At 46.9% G+C, this 19097-nt stretch overlaps 1 protein-coding gene across 1 annotated transcript; it reads right to left on the bottom strand.

Annotated features, from left to right (window-relative positions):
• Positions 1–17215: 17215 nt before the first annotated feature.
• LOC120381454 (gastrula zinc finger protein XlCGF49.1-like) lies at positions 17216–18771 on the bottom strand. The gene is made up of 2 exons (XM_039499657.1): positions 18732–18771; positions 17216–18376 (listed from the first exon to the last, which is right to left on the bottom strand). Exon 2 carries the CDS (start codon positions 18264–18266, stop codon positions 17430–17432), a length of 837 nt encoding a protein of 278 aa, XP_039355591.1. The 5' UTR covers positions 18267–18376; positions 18732–18771; the 3' UTR covers positions 17216–17429.
• Between the last annotated feature and the right edge of the window lie 326 nt (positions 18772–19097).

The raw sequence follows: 19097 nt of genomic DNA, 5'->3' as shown, positions 1-19097 counted from the left end.
TGTCTTTCCCTAGGTAATGTACATGCATCTCCTGGTCCTTAATCCTGCAAAGATGCTCATCCATAAACGAGTCAAACAAAGCTAGATATTCGACAAATTTGAAGAAGTTCCCATTACCAGAAGTGTGCAGCTTTTCATGTGTTCCCTGAAAGGCCAGGTTTTGCATACCAAGAACTCTGACCAAAGCAATCAGATGTTTTAGTATTTGCTGCCAATACTTTTCTTCTTGCTTAATCAAGTGCAGATGTTCTTCATCAATAGTTCTCTTGTATTTCAATCGCAGTTCAAGTTCCTTCCATGTTTGAACATTCGTCAAATGTTCACTGCTTTTCTTGTGCCGTGAAAGAATTGTAGACATGTTTTCCAATCCCTTGAGCCTTTTTCAGAAAGAGATGATCTGCCAATAGTACTACTGCCAAACAACTTGCAGCAGAAGCAAAAGACAGAATCACTTGATCTGGAATACTGCAGCCACTGACTGTGCATTTCTTTTCCATTGACAAGTCTATGTTTGTAATGAATCATCGAGAATTTTCTTTGTTTACTATCTTAGGGAAAATTGAACTGCTGAACTTGTTCCAGCCCATGTTCCACCAGAATTTGTCGGACTTGATCATCGCATTTGGCCCAATTAGCAGGATCGCTAAAGCTCAAATTCAAATGAGTGACATTTTCGCTTTCACGGTCTTCTAAGTTTTGATCCTCTCGTGTCTCATTTGATTTGTCTTCAATATTCAGATTATGTTCTTCAAACTCTTCTTCAACTTGTGAAACTCTCATCTCCACCTCCATCTCTGCTTGATCCTTTGGCATTGAACTACCTTCATCTCTGGCCAGTGGATAGAGACATTTCAGAAACTAACCTTCTTGCTTTCTTTCTTCTTTTTGCTTATCAGCCTTCGCTTATGAAATTGTGCCCTAGACAATTTTTTTTATCTGCCATGAGGCTGCATCAACTGAAAATGAAAAAAAAATGAAATTTTATTCCTATCAGTTCTTTTTCTTGTTCACTATTAAAAGTAAAGGATAGAGAATACGTGTCACTTACTATAAGTCACTATTTGAATTTCATCAACTGTTTGACGTAAATATTGATTAAGAGATCAAGATGACTTTCCCTTAAAATTAAGCAATGTTGATTGTAATCAGAAATGCACCCTTTTTAGTCACGTATATTTCCTTCCTTCATATCAAAATCTGACTGGGAGTGCTGCAGAACCCATTCTGTCCAACCAGCCATGCACCTCCAAATGACTAAAAACATCAAATGGTACAAACTCAATTTGAATGAAAAGTTCCATTTTCTAACTAAATAGGTCACACACTCTCAAATGGTTGCCAAGTGCTCTCTGTGGTGGTATGCTCGTCTGCTTTAAATGCCTACTAACTACCCTGTGAGAATAATCTTTGACTTTGATCCAATGAAAGCAGGATGGAAAAGCCACCCCCCACGCCCCCAGAAGACCTAAGACATGATGGCTGGATGACATAAACAGACACAGGCACTACCTCATAACATGCCATTTAGCTCAGGACAGAACACCATAAAGGAATATTATGCATTCAGTGGTCTCTACACTGGCCAAGCAACAGCATGACAATTAACCTAACCAGTCCGTCCAACTTTTTTGACTGCTTCTTGGGCACTGTTGAGCGGTGCCAGACTGAGCCCAGTGACAGGGGTGCATTACAAGTCTACAAACTGAGGCGAGGTGCTGGGCCTAGAGCCCTGCTGAGACTGCAGTCCTGCGCCAAGTGGAGCGCAGCCTCCATGAGGAGAGAACTCAAACAAATATCACGCTCCTTCTGCGTGATCCCCCCAAGCACTTCTTCAGGAAGCTGCTATGGGGGTTACTCACAGGCTTAGGCCTGCCTGTTGCAGGCATAACACAGCAGCAGGGCTTAAAACCCAGATACCGGGCATGACAGAGGCTGGGGCAGGGAGAGGGGGGCACTGGGGCAGCTGAGCTCTGCAGGCTGCCGGCCTCTCCAGCCTCCCATGCACAAGGGGAGCAGGAGCACGGACCAGCCAGAGACCAAGGGGAGCAGAAGCACAGGCACCCAAGGCCGAGCTGTGGGGAAGCGCTTACCTTGCCCAACGCATGGGCATCGGGGTCTTCTTTCTTCCTCCACCGGACCGCCGCCCGAGGCTCTTCTGTTCTCCGTGCCCCTGCTGGGGCTGACCATGGAGGCTAAGCCAGGAGGCAGCCACCCGTTTCCTCGCAAAGCCCTGCTGTCGCGTCCATTGCCGGGCTCATGCCACGTGAGTGCTAGGCAGAGCTGCAGAGCTCTGCCCAGCCGCCAGCACCCCCACCGCCAATGACAATAATCACATAGAGCGGCCGCTGCACTGGGAGAGGGAGTCTGAGCCGCACATGTCAGTGCGCCGCCAGCAGCCCAGCCCAGGAACACTATAAAAAAATTGGGGGCACCACTTTTTGGTGCCACCAAATCTTGGCACCCTAGACAACCGCCTAGTTTGCCTTAATGGTAGCACCGGCCCTGGAAGTAGATACAGGTCTGGGTCAGACTCTCTGTAAGCTACCGGAGATGGGGTTTCTATTTGAAAATAGTTATTTCTGCAGCTATCTCACATTCAATACTGAACTTACTTTAAACACATTTGATGCACCTACAAAAACTGTCATGTCTCTTTTCTCCACATCTGTATCATTAAGAGTAGTATTTCACAGATTATAGGATTAGCTAGGGGATATCTTCAGGAGTAATTTCCTGTAGGGCCAGGATCACAGATTCTTTGGGAAACAAAAACATGGACATTTTGCCTCATCAAGTCATTACAAATCAATACCTAACCTGTAGTTAGGTATTCCATTGTCTCTGCAGGGTGCTCCATTCATATGTGGACAGTTCTTTATAGTGTATCCATGCCAACCTGGAGAGGCCTACCTTTGTCCAACAGCCATTCCTTCCCTTGTCCCGCAGAAGGAATGAACTCCTTCACACTCAGTGGGTAACAAAGCAAAATGTGACAGGAAGCTGAATCTTTCTTTCTTTCTTTATTTCTTTCATAAAAAATATGTAAGAAAGAAAGCAAGAAAGACGGGAGATATGGTCAAAGCAAAGGGCTAAGATAATGGATCATAAAATCATAAGATATAGGACTGGAAAGGATCTCAAGAGGTTATCAAGTCCACCCCCCTGCCCTGAGACAGGATCAAACATAAGTATACCATTTGTGACAGGTCTTGTTAAAAACCTCCAGTGATGGGGATTCCATAACCTCTCTTAGTAACCTATTCCAGCACTTACCTATTTTGATAGTTAGCGACTGTTTCCTAATATCCAACCTAAATTTCCCTTGCTGCAGATCAAGCCAATCACTTCTTCTCTGACCATCAGTGAACATGGAAAACAATTGATCTCCACCCTCTTTGTAACAGCCCTTTCCATGTTTGAAGACTGTTAGGTCCCCCACTCAGTCTTTTCTCAACCCTACACATGCCCAATTTCTTCAACCTTTCCTCAAAGGTCATGACAGCATAGGTGACAACTTCTCCTGGCACCGGTGGGTGCTCGACCCACCCTGCCCTGCCCCGCCCTGACTCCACCCCTGCCCCACCTCCATTCCAATCCCTTCCCAAAAGTCCCCACCCCAACTCCGCCCCCTCCCTGCCCCTATTGGACTCCTTCCCCAAATCTCCACCCTGGCTCCGCCTCCTCCCCTGACTGCACCACATTCCGTCTCCTCCCCCTCCCTCCCACAGCTTGTTACACCACAAAGCAGCTGTTTTGAGGCAGCAAGCAGTGCGAGGCGAAGGAGGGATGTGGCGCACTCAGGGGAGGAGGTGGAGGTGAGGTGAGTTGGGCAGGGCGGGGAGCTTGGCTGCTGGTGGGTGCAGAGCGCCCACCAATTTTTCCCCATGGGTGCTCCAAGGCTGGAGCACCCATGGAGTCAGCCCCTATTCATGATAGAGGATAAGGAGGTAGCTTTTTATTTCTGAATGCAGATGAGCAGGGCAAGGTTGCATTTGTCAAGGTCAGAGAAAAGGCTTTTGCAGTAACTGAGAAGGAGATGATGAGAGCCCAGGGAAGAGTTTTAGCTGTGTGGGTGCATAGGAAAGGCTGTTGTCAAGCTGGCTGGAGTGGCTCACAGATGTGGTGTTACAATATCCCCAGTGCACAAACCCCAAACAGGTTGTCTGTTGTGGGGGAACATGATAGAGGCAGCTGATTTAAAACAAATAAAAAGAAGTATTTCTTCACACAATGCACAGTCAACTCTTTGCCAGAGGATGTTGAGAAGGTGAAAACTGTAACAGCGTTCAAAAAGAACTCGATAAGTTCATGGAGGATAGGTCCATCAATGGCTAATAGCCGGGATGGTGTCCCTAGCTTTTGTGTTTGCGAGAGTCTGGGCGTGTGTGACAGAGAATGGATCACATGATGATTACCTGTTCTGTTCATTCCCTCTTAAGCACCCGGCATTGGCACTGTCAGAAAACAGGATACTGGGCTAGATGGATCTTTGGTCTGACCAATTATTGCCATTAGTAACTTTTTTTGTTCTGTTATTAGATGTCACCAACCATGTACTCCTCAAGCACTGTGATAGATGGTCCTTTACACTAAAAATCACAACAATATTCTTGTGACGTTATCTGATTAAAATATGACCATATAGACCATTGTTGCAATCACGGTTATATATTTCCAACAAATCTTGTACAAAATGTGGCATGTAAGATATCTGTGAAAAGGTTATGAATGATTATGCTATCTGCATGCATGTATCATTTGTTATAAGTATTGGCTCCGTACCTGGCTTTCAAATGTTTTCATCTGGGGTAACACCCACAAGGTAGTTATCCAGCACATCTTGGAGGGACTATTCAAATTGAGTGGCTCATCAAAAGGATACAACTCACAATGGACCCTGGGAGACCTCAGCTAAACTGAACAGACTATTATGTGAACATTCCATCTGAAGTATAGGTAATGGCTTCTTGCAATGACTGAACAAAATTGGGCATGGACAGGGAACTTGCCGATGTGACTCCAAGATCCCATCTTTCACCTGTGATTTTCCACTAGCTGTGCTGAGGACTTTGAAACACTGGGTTTCCCTCCAAATGGCAGACGCTGTAAGAGGCCTGGAAAAATTTCCACTGTGCCTCTATCCTGCTCCAGTCTCTTTACTGTTCAAACCACTGGATTATGGACTTATACAAATGGGAGCATCTAACTAAGGGACTGAGGACCTTCCAATAATTTGGAAGCAACCAGAGACTTATCAAACCAGCAGTTTATTCCATCACTGCTATAAGACTGAACCAAGAACTTGGCAATTACTGTATTTGATTCCTTTAACCAATTTTAATGCTTTCTTTCTTTTCTTTTTATAAATAAACCTTTAGAATTTAGATACTAAAGGATTGGCATCAGTGTGATTTTTGGGAAATATCTAAGTTATATATTGCCATGGGTGTGTGGCTGGTCCTTTGGGATCAGAAGAACCTCTTATTTGAAGAGATTGGTTTGAAAGAGCCACTCATTCCTAAGTCTAGTGTTTTTGGTGGTAATACAAGGACTGGAATGTCTAAGGAAACTGCTTTTGTGACTTCTTGTTAGCCGGTGTGGTGAAGCGGAAGTTTCCTTTTGTTGCTGGGTTGGTATTATCCTATGAGGGATTAGGCACCAATCCTGGGGTGTATCTGCCCTATTTCTCAGCAGTTTGTCCTGAATTTGGCTTCTCTGTGGCCCACTGAGGCATGGTTACAGGCACTAAGCTCTTTCCCCGTGCAGTGATCTGAGAAGATTGTCAGTGGATGGACAGATGGTGTGTGGACAGTGATGAGCTGCCAAATTTTTAACAACGGGTTCCCTCCTCCCTCCAAAATTTTAACAACGGGTTCCCTCCTTTCCCCCCCCTCCGGGGGGGGGGGGTCGTGCCCCATCCAACCCCTCATGTTCCTTGACACACACACTCCGAGACCCCTGACCCATCCCCCCCTTCCCTGTCCCCTGACTAACCCCTTGCCGCCCCACCCAACCCCTCCTCTCATTCTCAATGGCCCCCCAGAACCCCTACCCCATACAACTACCCCTTCTCTCTGTCCCTGAGTGCCCCCACCACCTCATCCAACCCTGCTCTGGCCTGACTGCGCCCCGGGACCCGTGCCCCCAGTCCATCCCCCTGTTCTCTGCCCTCTGACCGCCCCACCCCCAAACTCCCCTACCCTCGCTCCAACACCCCTCCTGCCCCCTTACCGCTGCCTGGACGTGGCTGGGCCAGGACAGGAATCTCGCGGCCGGAGCCGGAGGATGCGGAGGGAGCCCGGCGGCCGGAGCCAGGTGGCTGGCCGGGTGGAGCCAGGGAGGGCTGCGGCCAGAGCTGGAGCCGGGCAGCCGGGGCCGCCGCCACGCACAGACCCGCGCTGCCGGGCCCGGCCCCTGGCAAAACAGCAGGGCGGCTAGAGCCACGGGGCCAGGCCGGGCTGGAGGTGGGGGCCGTGTCAGAGCCGAGCATCCCAGTAGGTGGGGGCACAGCAGGGCCGGGGTGCGGCCGAGCCGGGTGGCCAGGAGGGGTTCGGGGGTCGGGGACTGGGGCTGGGCAGGGCCGCGAACACGGGGCCGGGAACGCGGGGAGAGGACGCGGCTAGGGAGGGTCGGGTGGGGACCCGGGGACGGGGGCCAGGCAGGGCTGCGGGGATGCGGCCAGGGAGGGTCGGGCGGGGACCCGGGGGGGCGGGCCATCAGCTGTTTGGCCAGGGTGGGGGCAGTAGGGTAGCTAGCTAGGGGAGTGCGAGTGCTCACTGTTTAGCTGGTTTTTGGCTTGTTATACCAATATAATAAAAACCAGCAGGATCTTATTAAGAGGGATAAGGCAAAGATGCCACATTTATTGCAAACATAATAAAGCAAAAGATAAAAGCAAACAACGTTGTTACCTATTTCTATTACTACTTATTTCTTATACACGCACACACACACACACTCTCTCTCTCATTCACACAATCATTCATTCAGGTTCTGTATAGGTGTTATAGTTACCAGCCTAGAAGTTGCTCATGCCAAGTTACTGGCCAGGTATCTTGGTCATGAGGATGGAGCCGAGCCGAGTCTGTGTCAGATGCACCTGATGCTCCTGGAGGCTGGCAGCAGAACCAGAAACTCCAAGTCCTCAGTCTTTAGAGTCCATTTTTATAGGACTTAATTCCTATGTTAGTCTATGGGAACCGTTTCATCCTGCTGTTGCTGGCTCAATCAGCAGATGGCACATTCCTGGTGGCTCCACACTGTCTAAAGTGGCACATTCCTTGCAGGTGTTTGGGGTGGATCCCAGTTTACCCTCCGGGGGTTGTCTGCTGGGCCACTTGACACATTCTTCGGCCGATGGATCCTTTCTAGGCTGGCACCTCCCTAACCATTCACGTACATCAAACATTTATCAACATACACTTCATATCTTAACCATATTTTAATTTACTGTCTCCACCACTTTTGGGGTGTGTGTTAATTCCTATGAGATTCCCGGCCCTGTAATCACAGAGGGTGGGGGATGTGTTTGTTTACATTGTATCAATTACAGCTTAAGGCTAGCATAGCGTTTACTTCAAGAACAAAGTCAATTAACTTGTTTGTAAGTTTTACATAGTAATTGAGTATCTTTCACAGGACAGATACAGTGTTTTCTGCAGACAGGAGCTTACAAGTTTTAACATAAGAACTTAAAAGATTTTTGTATTTGGTGAACCTGGGGGGATTTTTGTACTTGGTGAACTTGGGGGGTCACTTGGGGGAATCACTGTTAGTACCTTCTTTAATATCCCTACAGGCTACCAGCCAATCAGCGAGGGGAACTGCTCCAGGAGCAAGGGTCTGAGCAGCTGAGACACCCCACCTCCTTCTCGTGGCACTGTGGCAGGTGCTTTCTCTGGCTCTGCAGCAGCAGCTCCTAACCTCTCACCCAACTAAAGGCAGCTAGTAGCAGCAGCTGGTAAGTGTATTTCAAAGGGGGTCTTTCTTGTGGTGAGTGTGGCTTGTGGGGGGGACTGGAAACCCCCCAGGTGGCTGTGAGAGCCAGCACCTGGCTGCTGGTGGGATGGCCGTCTGCATGGTGGGGGGCAGGGGGCTCAGCTAGAGGCATCTCCAAAAACATCCCCTGCACCCATGCAGCTGGACCAGAACAGGCATTGGGGGGTGCATCTCCTGTTCTCCTGGGGTGTGTGGTGTCCCTGCTTGCCCCCCCTGCCCAGGCAGAGACGCCTGTCTCTCAGAGACAGTGGCCATGTAGTGTGCTTGGTTCCCCCTCCCTGGCATCTGGGTGACTGCCTCTTAGGGGGTGAGGGGTGAAAGGGAAGAGGCAATGGGGAAGGGATAGGGGTTGGGGGGGTAGGAGAGGAAAACTATCAGGGGAAATAGCAGTACAATCTCTGCCTTGGGAGTGTGGATGGAATTGTCTCCCAAGGGAAAGCTGGAACGAACTATCTGCTGTTGTAGTATGTGTTTAGTTTAGTCCATGTGCTCTGGCAAACACAAGTCCAGGCATCATGTTGCGGGGGAGGGAGAGGTAGCCTGATTTTCCCCCTCCTATCAAGGGAAACCTGAATTGTCTCCTAAGGGAAGGGCTTGTGATCATGTTGGGAGGAGGGGGAGGCATTGCTGAGTCCCAGGGTTGAATAATTCTCTGGTGATGGTGGTCATTAAGTTACTAATTGCCATTCACTTGCTGCACACAATGGCTGGTGATGGTTGTTTAACATCCACCTAGCCTTGTTTCTTGGGAGTTGCCTTCTGTAACATCTCTAATTTCACCCCACTCTCCTGTGAGTACAAATTCTGGTTCTAAGGACCTGGTGCCTGGATCCCATATCCCTGGGCTTGGGAATTAGTGCCCTGATATTGAACTCCTCCTATTGGGCCAGTGTAGATCCTGCGGTTAGTACAGCTATTTGCAGGTGCCCTTGTGTTTAGCTGAAGCTTTGGACTTAGTTTAGTGGGGATGGACTCAGAGACTGAGAGCTAAACTGACACTACTATCCTGCTGTGTGGATCCCAGTGTGCTTGTACTGTGAATTTTTGGCATGCACATGTGGCTATATGTATCTCATTGTGCTGATAGTGCTACTTCCTTGGTGTGATGATGACATTCTGCTAAGATGAATCATGAAAATAGTGTCCTGGTGTGATGGTCACTCTGTGCTGTTCATGTGAATCTTGCATTTGTGTGTGCTGGGTTGGTGTAGCCCTGCTGTTCCCAGGAAATTAGAGCCACAAGGTGGGTGAGGTAATAGCTTTTATTGGAGCGACTTTTGTTGGTGAGAGAGAGAGAAGCTTTGGAGCTTTCATGGAGTTCTTTCTTCTTCCTGAAGAAGAGTTCTGTGAAAGCTCGAAAGCTTGTCTCTCTCACCAACAGAAGCTGGTCCAATAAAATATATTACCTCACCCACCTTGATATATTACCCCCACCCCATATTACCTCACCCAGCTTTCCAGAAGTGAGTTTTCTTGATGATATGGGAAGTGCTCTGACTGGTCCTGACTTCTCTGTATCAGCCCCTCTAGTTTGCACTGCAGCCCAGTACCTGGGGGCTGGGTGCCTGCAGCGCTGAGACTCTGTGAGATCAGGGACTCACAGATCCAGCTGGGAGGGGAAGGGCACCTCCTCCTCGGCCTCTCTATCTCTTGCTGACTCCTTTTCCCGAGTGCCTCATGATGCACAGAGCCAGCATGGCCAGGTGCTGCATCGGAGAGTCTCCCAGTGCAGCCCCCCACCCCCTCTCCCCCATGCGAACCCTCAACAGACCCTGGCCACCTCTGTCCGATTGTCTCTCTCATGCAGGGGACTGTGCCCCTCCCTCCCACTCCTGTGTGCTGCCTGCTTCCAGGGACCACAGATTGCAGAGCTGCCCCCTCACGAGAGATGAGAGGAGCTCTCCCACCGGGTGCATGCGCAGCCCCCCGGAGCACTGCTTTGTCCCGTTATATCTGAATTTGTGCTATATCGGGTCGCGTTATATCGAGGTTAGAGGTGTAATTTGATATGTCGGGTGGCGCCTTTTTTAAATGTGTTTGCTCCCCCTGATGTTAGAACCTGGCTATGCCACTGTTGGAGAGAAAAGAAATCTGGCCTTACTCTCTGTGAACTCAGTTTGCTTTTCTTGTTCCTTTCCTTTATAGTAAAGATACAGAGAATGGAAGTGATTAAATTTCTCCCCTGAAGGAATGGCCCTGGGTGACTTGCCTCTCACCATTGCCTATGCAGACAGGAGGGACATGATTTGTTTTAAATGAGTCACAAACAGTGGATATTTTCATTGTTTTCTTTCTAAGCATTTAGCTCTGGAGTCGGCCTCACAGCCCAGTTAATACTGAGGGGGTGGTATTAATTAAAGGGCAAAACACTTCCTTATGCAGAGTTAAGGTTTGCTGGTGCAATATCAGCCCCATGCAGAACCTCTATATCTGCAAAACTCAAACGTCTGAAAAGCAGGAAACGCAGTTAGTTGCCTGCACCACCTTCAGCCTGTCCTCTTTCAGCAACGTCCCATTAACACACACATTTACTCTGCCAACACCCTGCTGGCTGAAACCTACAAGCTGTTCACTACCTTTTACAGCCCTTCCAACCAGACCTGCAACCCCATCTTGGCCTGACGAGGTACAACCCCTGAGCAAACCAGACTGGGGTAAAGATTGGGCATGGCCATGACAGTGACTGCAGAGCAAGACCCCTGACCCCTACTCAGATCAGCCCCACCTCACTGATCTCTCCTCACTCAGACCCACTGCACCCCCTCCCCAAATTCCTGAAAGCCTGGGTAGGGGAGCTTATTTTCCCTTGTGATGGTCTGAGCTCTCCCTCCCCACCTGGCCACAGCTGGAGCTAAGATAGATGCCCCCTCCATTGCTCCACTTTGGGAAACAAAGTATTAATTTAGAGGAATCTGATAAGGCTCAGATGTGGAGTGGCTGATCACTCAGATTCTCCACAGTTCTAGCCCCTGTTGCTTATTGAAAGAAATGACTCAGTATCCTAGTTTATAGATTCATAGATTCTAGGACTGGAAGGGACCTTGAGAGGTCATCGAGTCCAGTCCCCTGCCCTCATGGCAGGACCAAATACTGTCTAGACCATCCCTGATGGACATTTATCTAACCTACTCTTAAATATCTCCAGAGATGGAGATTCCACAACCTCCTTAGGTAATTTATTCCAGTGCTTAACCACCCTGACAGTTAGGAACTTTTTCCTAATGTCCAACCTAAACCTCCCTTGCTGCCATTTAAGCCCATTGCTTCTTGTTCTATCCTTAGAGGCTAAGATGAACAAGTTTTCTCCCTCCTCCTCATGACACCTTTTTAGATACCTGAAAACTGCTATCATGTCCCCTCTCTGTCTTCTCTTTTCCAAACTAAACAAACCCAATTCTTTCAGCCTTCCTTCATAGATCATGTTCTCTAGACCTTCAATCATTCTTGTTGCTCTTCTCTGGACCCTCTCCAATTTCTCCACATCTTTCTTGAAATGCGGTGCCCAGAACTGGACAACATACTCCAGTTGAGGCCTGACCAGCGCAGAGTAGAGTGGAGTGGAAGAATGACTTCTCGTGTCTTGCTCACAACACACCTGTTAATGCATCCCAGAAACACGTTTGCTTTTTTTGTAACAGCATCACACAGTTGACTCATATTTAGCTTGTAGTCCACTATAACCCCCTATAGTTACATGTATGTGACATTCCCCTTTGGTGTTATGTGAACCGGTGATCTGCTAGGCCTCTTCAATCCTTGACTCTGGGAGCCAGCCTTACCCTGCTCTGCTGTGAGAACCCCCCACTCCTGGTCTGTTCTCTCACAGCCTCTGGCATGTAAACTACTCCCAGCTACTTGCAAGTGAATGACACTAGCTAGTATCTCTGGTCCCTGACACAATCCTAGGAGCCTCTATCTTTCAGTGTCCAGTTATGTCCCCTGGATGCTGCAAACTTATATGAGTTTGTCAATTTAATAAAAAAATTGATATGTACCAGGCTTGTTATCCCAAGCGGAGTCTCTGACATGCTTCAAACCAAATGCACTGATTCAGGTAGAATAAAAATAAAATATTAACTATAAAAATAGACTTTAAGTGATAATAAGTCAAAGCACAAGAAGTCAGATTTGGTCAAATGAAATAAAAGCAATACACATTCTAAGCTGATCTTAACACTTTCAATGTCCTTAAAAACTTAGATGCTTCTCACCACAGGCTGGCTGGTTACTTTTCAGTCAGGCTCTCTCCTTTGATCAGTGATTCAGTCCCTTGGTGGTGGTGGTGGTGTCTGTAGATGTAGATGGAAGAGAGCGAGCATGGCAAACATCTCTCCCTTTTATCATGTCCTTTCTTTCCTCCTGGCTTTGCCCCCACCCTTTTGAGAATCAGGTGAGCATTACCTCATCGCAGTCCCAAACTGACCAAAGGAAGGGGGTGACTCCCTCAAGGGTCTAACAGATTATTTTGTTGCTCCCTAAACCAGTGTCCATTGTTCCTGTGAGGCTTGGCTGGGTTTGTCCAATCCATGCCCTGAGGAGGTGTGAACTGCATCTCTGTTCTTGGAGAGTTTTTGTCTGGGCTGGCTTTAAGCCACGAGGATACATTTTCAGCATCATAACTATATACATGAAATTATAACCTAAACTGTAACAATTACTATAACATCACTGTAACAACCATGTTCAGTGCATCATGAGCCTTCTGAAGACACCCAACATGACAAACTTTGCATTGGATACCACACAATCATTTTACAAGGATGAACAAGGGGGTACTGGGTGTTTCCCCGAGATACAGAGTGTCACACATATTTTATTAACATGAACAAATAAAACCAAGCACACACATCAATAAGGCTAAATGACTATAAATACTACTCAGCTAACTAAAGGTTAAACAACACAGTGATGAAGTTCAGGTCAAATCAGTACATCAATCAGTTGACAAGTAAATTGATGACTTGATTCCAATGCAATATTGTCAAACCATCAGATTAATACAGCAGAAAATCAACCCTTATAAAGCCTAAAACAGCAACCCATGGAGGCAGGTGTGTATTTAGTGATGCTGAAACCCCAATCAGAGCTTTTCACCCAGGCAGTGCGACCCAGATTTAGCCAGCTGAATATTTCAATACCAAATCCAAATTATTGCTTACATTTAGTCTACAACCTAAAAGCTAATTAGTTTTCTCCTTACATTTCACTATTGTGTAGCTAATACTTCTCATCACCCTCTCACCCCAAAACACAGATACAGACCTTATTGAGACATTAGTAAAAAGTTCAAATAGCTCTCGCTGAACAATGTATATCAGACAGCTCAATTCCTTGGAATGTTTCCATAGGTAAAGGAGCATGCATGCAGTCATTTTATAAGGAAGAGTTTTAAGGCTATTAAGATTTTGGGAACTATTCTTCTTAGCATCTTACCTGTGTAGACTTCAGGGGTGTTCACACACTCACACCAACTGAGCTGCACTGTTACACCCCAATCTAATAGAAAGGTTGGGAAGGCTCCACGTTCATAAAAAAACAGATAAAAATAGAAAAAGGAAAATACATTTCAAAGATTACAAGGGGTTGGATCTCTGCAGCTCTTTGTCTTTGGAGTCGCATGGAGTAGGAACTGTAGCTGCAGTTTAGGAACCAGGTACTGGCATAGATGCTCCAGCACGCTGGGCTAGCAGGCTTTGCAGGTACAGGGAGACTAGTGAAGGCTGCATAGCCCATCGCCGTTGTGCTTCATTCCCCAGAGGGGATCAGTCCTGAGATCCTGGCAGTCAATCTCTCTTAGATGACTTACATAACATAAGAATGCAAGCCTGGTCATACTCGGTCAGACCAATAGTCCATCGAGCCCAGTATGCTGCCTGAGAGTGACCAGTGCCAGATGTTCAGAAGGAATTAACACAACAGGCTTTTTGATCGGAAAGCTGAAGGACGTCCACCCTTACCTTTAACTTTATTGTTGTAGATTCTAGCTTACCTCCACCTCCCTTAAGGTCTCTGGGCAAATCAGGTGTGAACTAATCCTTTGATACAGATGTGTCCCACTCCAGTTGAAGTGAGGCAGAGTTTGGGCCAACATCAGTTTGGAATAGCCCTGCTTAATCCAGCAGTTTTCTCAAAATATCTGCTGTCATAAAACACATGTAGTGTGGACGTGTGAACCCCAAAGGTATCAAACACGAAAGAAACATAAGGCCAGTTATGGGGAGGTTTCCATGGGCAGGCCTAAGGGTTAAACAGCTGGGCTCTAACAGCTGGCCTCCTCCAAAGGAAAAGGGGCCTCAGCACTCATAAAAATAACTGGTTGCAAAAATAAATCATCACACATCCATCACCATTTTAAATTCTGACATCTCCTGCCCGATGTGTCTTTGCTTAGCAAAAAAATGAACTGGGGAACTATGTGGCTGTTACCCTCTAACTGATTAAAAGTTTACACATCTTATCTCAAGCAATTTTCCTCTTAACAGAAAATTTATTTTAAAGTTTATCAAAATAAATTCCATTTGAAATAGAAATAATAGCAGTCTATATTGGGTCTCTATTCTGGTACATGCTATTTCTCTCACATGTTCCCCCACTCTAATTCCTTTGGAGTGAGGTTCTACTTTTCAGGATTAGCCACCATTTCCTATATAGTAGGAGGGGGCAGGGGGAGACCTAGAAGAAAACTTTCAGTGTTACAATATAATTCAGGTTATCATAGAATCAGCCTCTTATGTTACACTAGTTAACTTCATATTTAATTTCATAGTTGCTGATAACAATTTATTCAAAGATTACAAAATATAAACCGATAGGGCAGTTCTCTTAATTCCCATTTCCACCCAGTCAGCTTTGTGTGAAGTCACATTCTACAATAACCTAGGAGCCTTCCATTTCTGTGAGTTCATTTCTCCCTGGGTCTTCTCCCGGAAGTGTGGGTGGAAGGGGTCTCTCACTACATGGGAAGGCTGCATCATGAGAAAAGCCACCTGTACTCTATTTTCACACTTTCTAATCTTTCAAAGTAGCAGGAAGAGGAGAAGTGATACAAATGTATTAGCCTAAGTTTTGCTCTTCAATCTATGTCCGCACTACCAAGAACTAATAGAAGAACTAGGGGTCACCAAATGAAATTAATGGGCAGCAAGTTTAAAACAAATAAAAGGAAGTTCTTCTTCACGCAGCGCACAGTCAACTTGTGGAACTCCTTGCCTGAGGAGGTTGTGAAGGCTGGACTATAACAGCGTTTAAAAGAGAACTGGATACATTCATGGAGATTAAGTTCATTCATGGCTATTGGCCAGGGTGGGTAAGAATGGTGTCCCTAGCCTCTGTTTGTCAGAGGGGGGTGATGGATGGCAGGAGAGAGATCAGTTGATCATTACCTGTTAGGTTCACTCCCTCTGGGGCACCTGGCATTGGCCACGGTCAGCAGACAGGATACTGGGCTAGATGGACCTTTGGTCTGACTCAGTATGGCTGTTCTTATGTTATCACAGAAAGTCAACCTATGGTACGCAACTCCAGCTACATGAATAACGGAGCTGCAGTCAATGTATCTTAGGTCGAGTTACCGTGGGGTCTACACTGCAGGGAGTCGACAGGAGAAACTCTCCTGTCAACCTACCTTACTCTTCTCATTGGGGGCAGAGTACAGGGGTCAACTGGAGAGCAATCTGCTGTTGATTTGGCGGGTCTCCACTAGACCCGCTAAATAGACCACTGGTAGATGGATCTCACAGCGTCGATCCCGGCTGTAGTGTAGATGTAGCTTAAGAGACCAACCACAGAGTCAGGACTCAGCATTCATGTATCCTGCAGTCTGAATTTGGAATCAGATACATTCCCTCATTTGTGCAGCATGGAAATGCTTCTTGTCCAACAAGGCAGACAGATTGGGACCCGTAGGCATGGAATGGCTCTGAAGGAATCAGCTGTTTCTCTCTGAGCTTCATGAAACTTTGGCTCCAAATGGTAAAGGACACTTGTTTACAATTTAATCATGGTGCCCTTTAGGAGCGTGATCAATGCCACTTAGCTAGGGAGCAGCGTTCTAAAAATAGTTTACCTGGGCCACAGGTCACCATAGCTTCCATCTCTGGGGTGAAGATCATCCACTTGTACCTGCAATTTCTACCTGAGCTCTTGTCAAATCTTTGATCTTCCTTGGAGTAATTTTACACTTCCCTGGCGTAGAATTCTTCACCAACCGCACAACGGATCAGTAGCGATAGTGAGGTACAACTCCCCCAACTATGCCCTTTTATTTCTTTAATCTGGTGGCACAGATTTAAAATTAGGGACCAAATTCAGGTGTGTCTTAGAATCCCTGTAAGACACCAAATGTCAGGTCTCTATTAAAAATAGGTATCTATCTGCAGCTATAGCACATTCAACATGGATTTCATTTTCTACACATTTGCAGCATCTCCCAGGGGTGAGCTAAACAGAAATGTCACTTCCATTTTCCCATCTCTACCTAGCTAGGGATTGTATTTCCCAAATAATAGGCAACATGCAGCTAATGAGGAAGGAGATCTCTTCAGGAGCGACCTCCTGCAGGGCCTGGGCCACAACGGCTTTGGGAGCCCAATGCATGGGCACTTTGTTTAGTTACAAGTTATTTACGAGGGAATCCTCTTCCCAGCCCTTTAGAAAAAATACTGACCTAACCAACTGCACAACAGGGGAACTGGGATGGTGATGGGGAATAAGGGAATTCCTCTGATTTACCCTAACTTCATCTGTTGTTAGAGATGGTGAAATGACTTTTTTTTCCTATTCCTGCTCTTTGTTATAGTTCAATATATTTTAAGTAAGGAAAATGGTAGTAAATATATCTGCTCTGCAGCACAACCTGAAGCACAATCAGAGCAACTGGGAATGAGACAATTCTTTCCAAAAGGGGGAACTCGATGACTAACAATGCCTTTGAAATGGGGGAACAGTATAACCGTGATGCTCAGGGTTTGTTTAGACTAGGAAAAGTGATGGAGTTTAGGTCAGGTCAAGGGGGAAGCTAATGCCAACCCCTGCACCTGGGCTGCATCTGCACAACAACTATAAATGTCTTTTTCACCAAGCTCACTAACTTGAGCAGCCAATGCCATGTACAGCCCTAGTGGATGTCAGGCTCAGGTAGTTTTTGCCTCAGTGTAGCTTGTTGGGATTAACCCTCTCTCCCGCACCTGGAGCTGATGAACATTCCTGGCTGGAGGGACACACACTCCTATGACTCAAAAGGAAAGGAGTTGGTAGAAAAGATCACAGGATTGACCGCAACGAAGGGTGAGCTGCAAAAAGGCAAAAGCAGGCAACTCATCTGGGGGAGCTGAGACACGATGGTGAAGATGGTGCAGAGATCACTATGTAGAATTAGCAAATGTGGTTTTTAAAAAAAAACAAAACAAAAAAACAACAAACTTTGGCCAGCCCTAGTCAAGGCGTTTGTTACAGTTCTCGCCCATGTGGATTTTCTGATGTCTAATAAGGGCTGAGCTATGCCTGAAGCTTTTCCCGCAGTTATTGCATGTGTAGGGTCTCTCTCCACTGTGGATTCTCCAATGTATGGTAAGGGCTGAGCTATGCCTGAAGGGTTTCCTACACTCAGAGCACATGTAGGGCATTTCACCCGTGTGGATTCTCCGGTGTCTAATAAGGGCTGAGCTATGACTGAAGCTTTTCCCGCAGTTACTGCATGTGTAGGGTGTCTCTCCACTGTGGATTTTCCAGTGTATGGTAAGGGCTGAGCTAAGCCTGAAGGTTTTCCCACACTCAGAGCACGTGTAGGGTGTCTCTCCGGTGTGGATTCCCTGGTGTCTAATAAGGGCTGATCTATGACTGAAGCTTTTCCCACACTCAGAACATCTGTAGGGTGACATGCCAGTGTGGATTCTGTAATGTGTGATAAGGTTTGAGCTCTGACTGAAGCTTTTCCCGCACTCAGAGCACGTGTAGGGTGTCTCTCCAGTGTGGATTCTATGATGTATAATAAGGTGTGAGCTATAACTGAAGCTTTTCCCACACTCAGAGCACATGTACGGTCTCTCTCCTCTGTGGATTCGCTGATGTGTGAGAAGGTCAGAGCTCACATTGAAGCCTTTCCCACACTCATGGCATGTGTAGCATGTCTCTTCCAAGTTAATTCTCTCACATTTAATAAGGTCTGAGTGGCTACTGAAGTTTTCCACTGGCCTGTGCTGACTCTCAGAGACTTTTTCTGAAAGTGCACAACTCCCGGAATCATTCCCTTTTGATCTTCCTGGTAACATCCCACGTGCTTCTATTTGCTCAGTATCTTCCTGCTGGGGTTTCTCCTCGTTCTCACTCACCCTCCCATCACCCGATGGGAGAGAGAGAGGATCCAGACATAGGTCACTCCCTGCGCCGGAGAGAAAAGAAATCTCAGAGAGGAATGAACAAATCAAAATATGTGCGGGAGAAATCAAGCCTATCAGGAGCTGATCTTCCCCAAACCCTTCCCCAGAGAAGAGAGGAAGGCATCAGTTTTGGTCTGCATCTCACCAGGACACTCGGGGGAACGCGAGATCAGGGAGGGACCTGCTGCCAGTTGTCAGTCAGAATAGGAGGGAAGCTATGAGCGACATCTGCCACAATGATTCCACACCTGCTGGGAACAATCCTGAACTTGGAGAGCTCACAAGGTCTTTATAGGGCATCCCAAATGTTTCCTGCATTCCCACACAGTTGTTGAGTTGGTTTAACCAAGTCCTCACCTGTGCAGGCAGCTCTCGGAAGCACTTTTTTCTCAGAGCCCTGGAGGTCTGGGACCCACGGCTCTTCCCCTCGTTCCAGCTGTGAGATCACATCAGGTTTGGAAACTGGAAGCCCTACTGCAGGCAAAGAAAACAAGGGAGGTCAGTAGAATTTGTGGGATACTTCTTACAAAGATTTTAACCCAGATCATTTTTAAGCTGTAACATCCCAAGGACATCGTCGGTGGCTCAAAGTGGCAGGAGAGTTATTATAAATCATATTCATTACCTTAGTGCCTAAGAGCCAACTAAGAGTGGGTCCCTGTTGTGGAAGGCACCTTACAAACATACAATATTAGATGTCCCATGCCCTGAAGAATTTACAGT

This window comes from Mauremys reevesii, linkage group 14 (genome assembly GCF_016161935.1).
Source record: "Mauremys reevesii isolate NIE-2019 linkage group 14, ASM1616193v1, whole genome shotgun sequence".
Taxonomy (NCBI): domain Eukaryota; kingdom Metazoa; phylum Chordata; order Testudines; family Geoemydidae; genus Mauremys; species Mauremys reevesii.
This window is presented reverse-complemented; position numbering and strand designations above follow the sequence as displayed.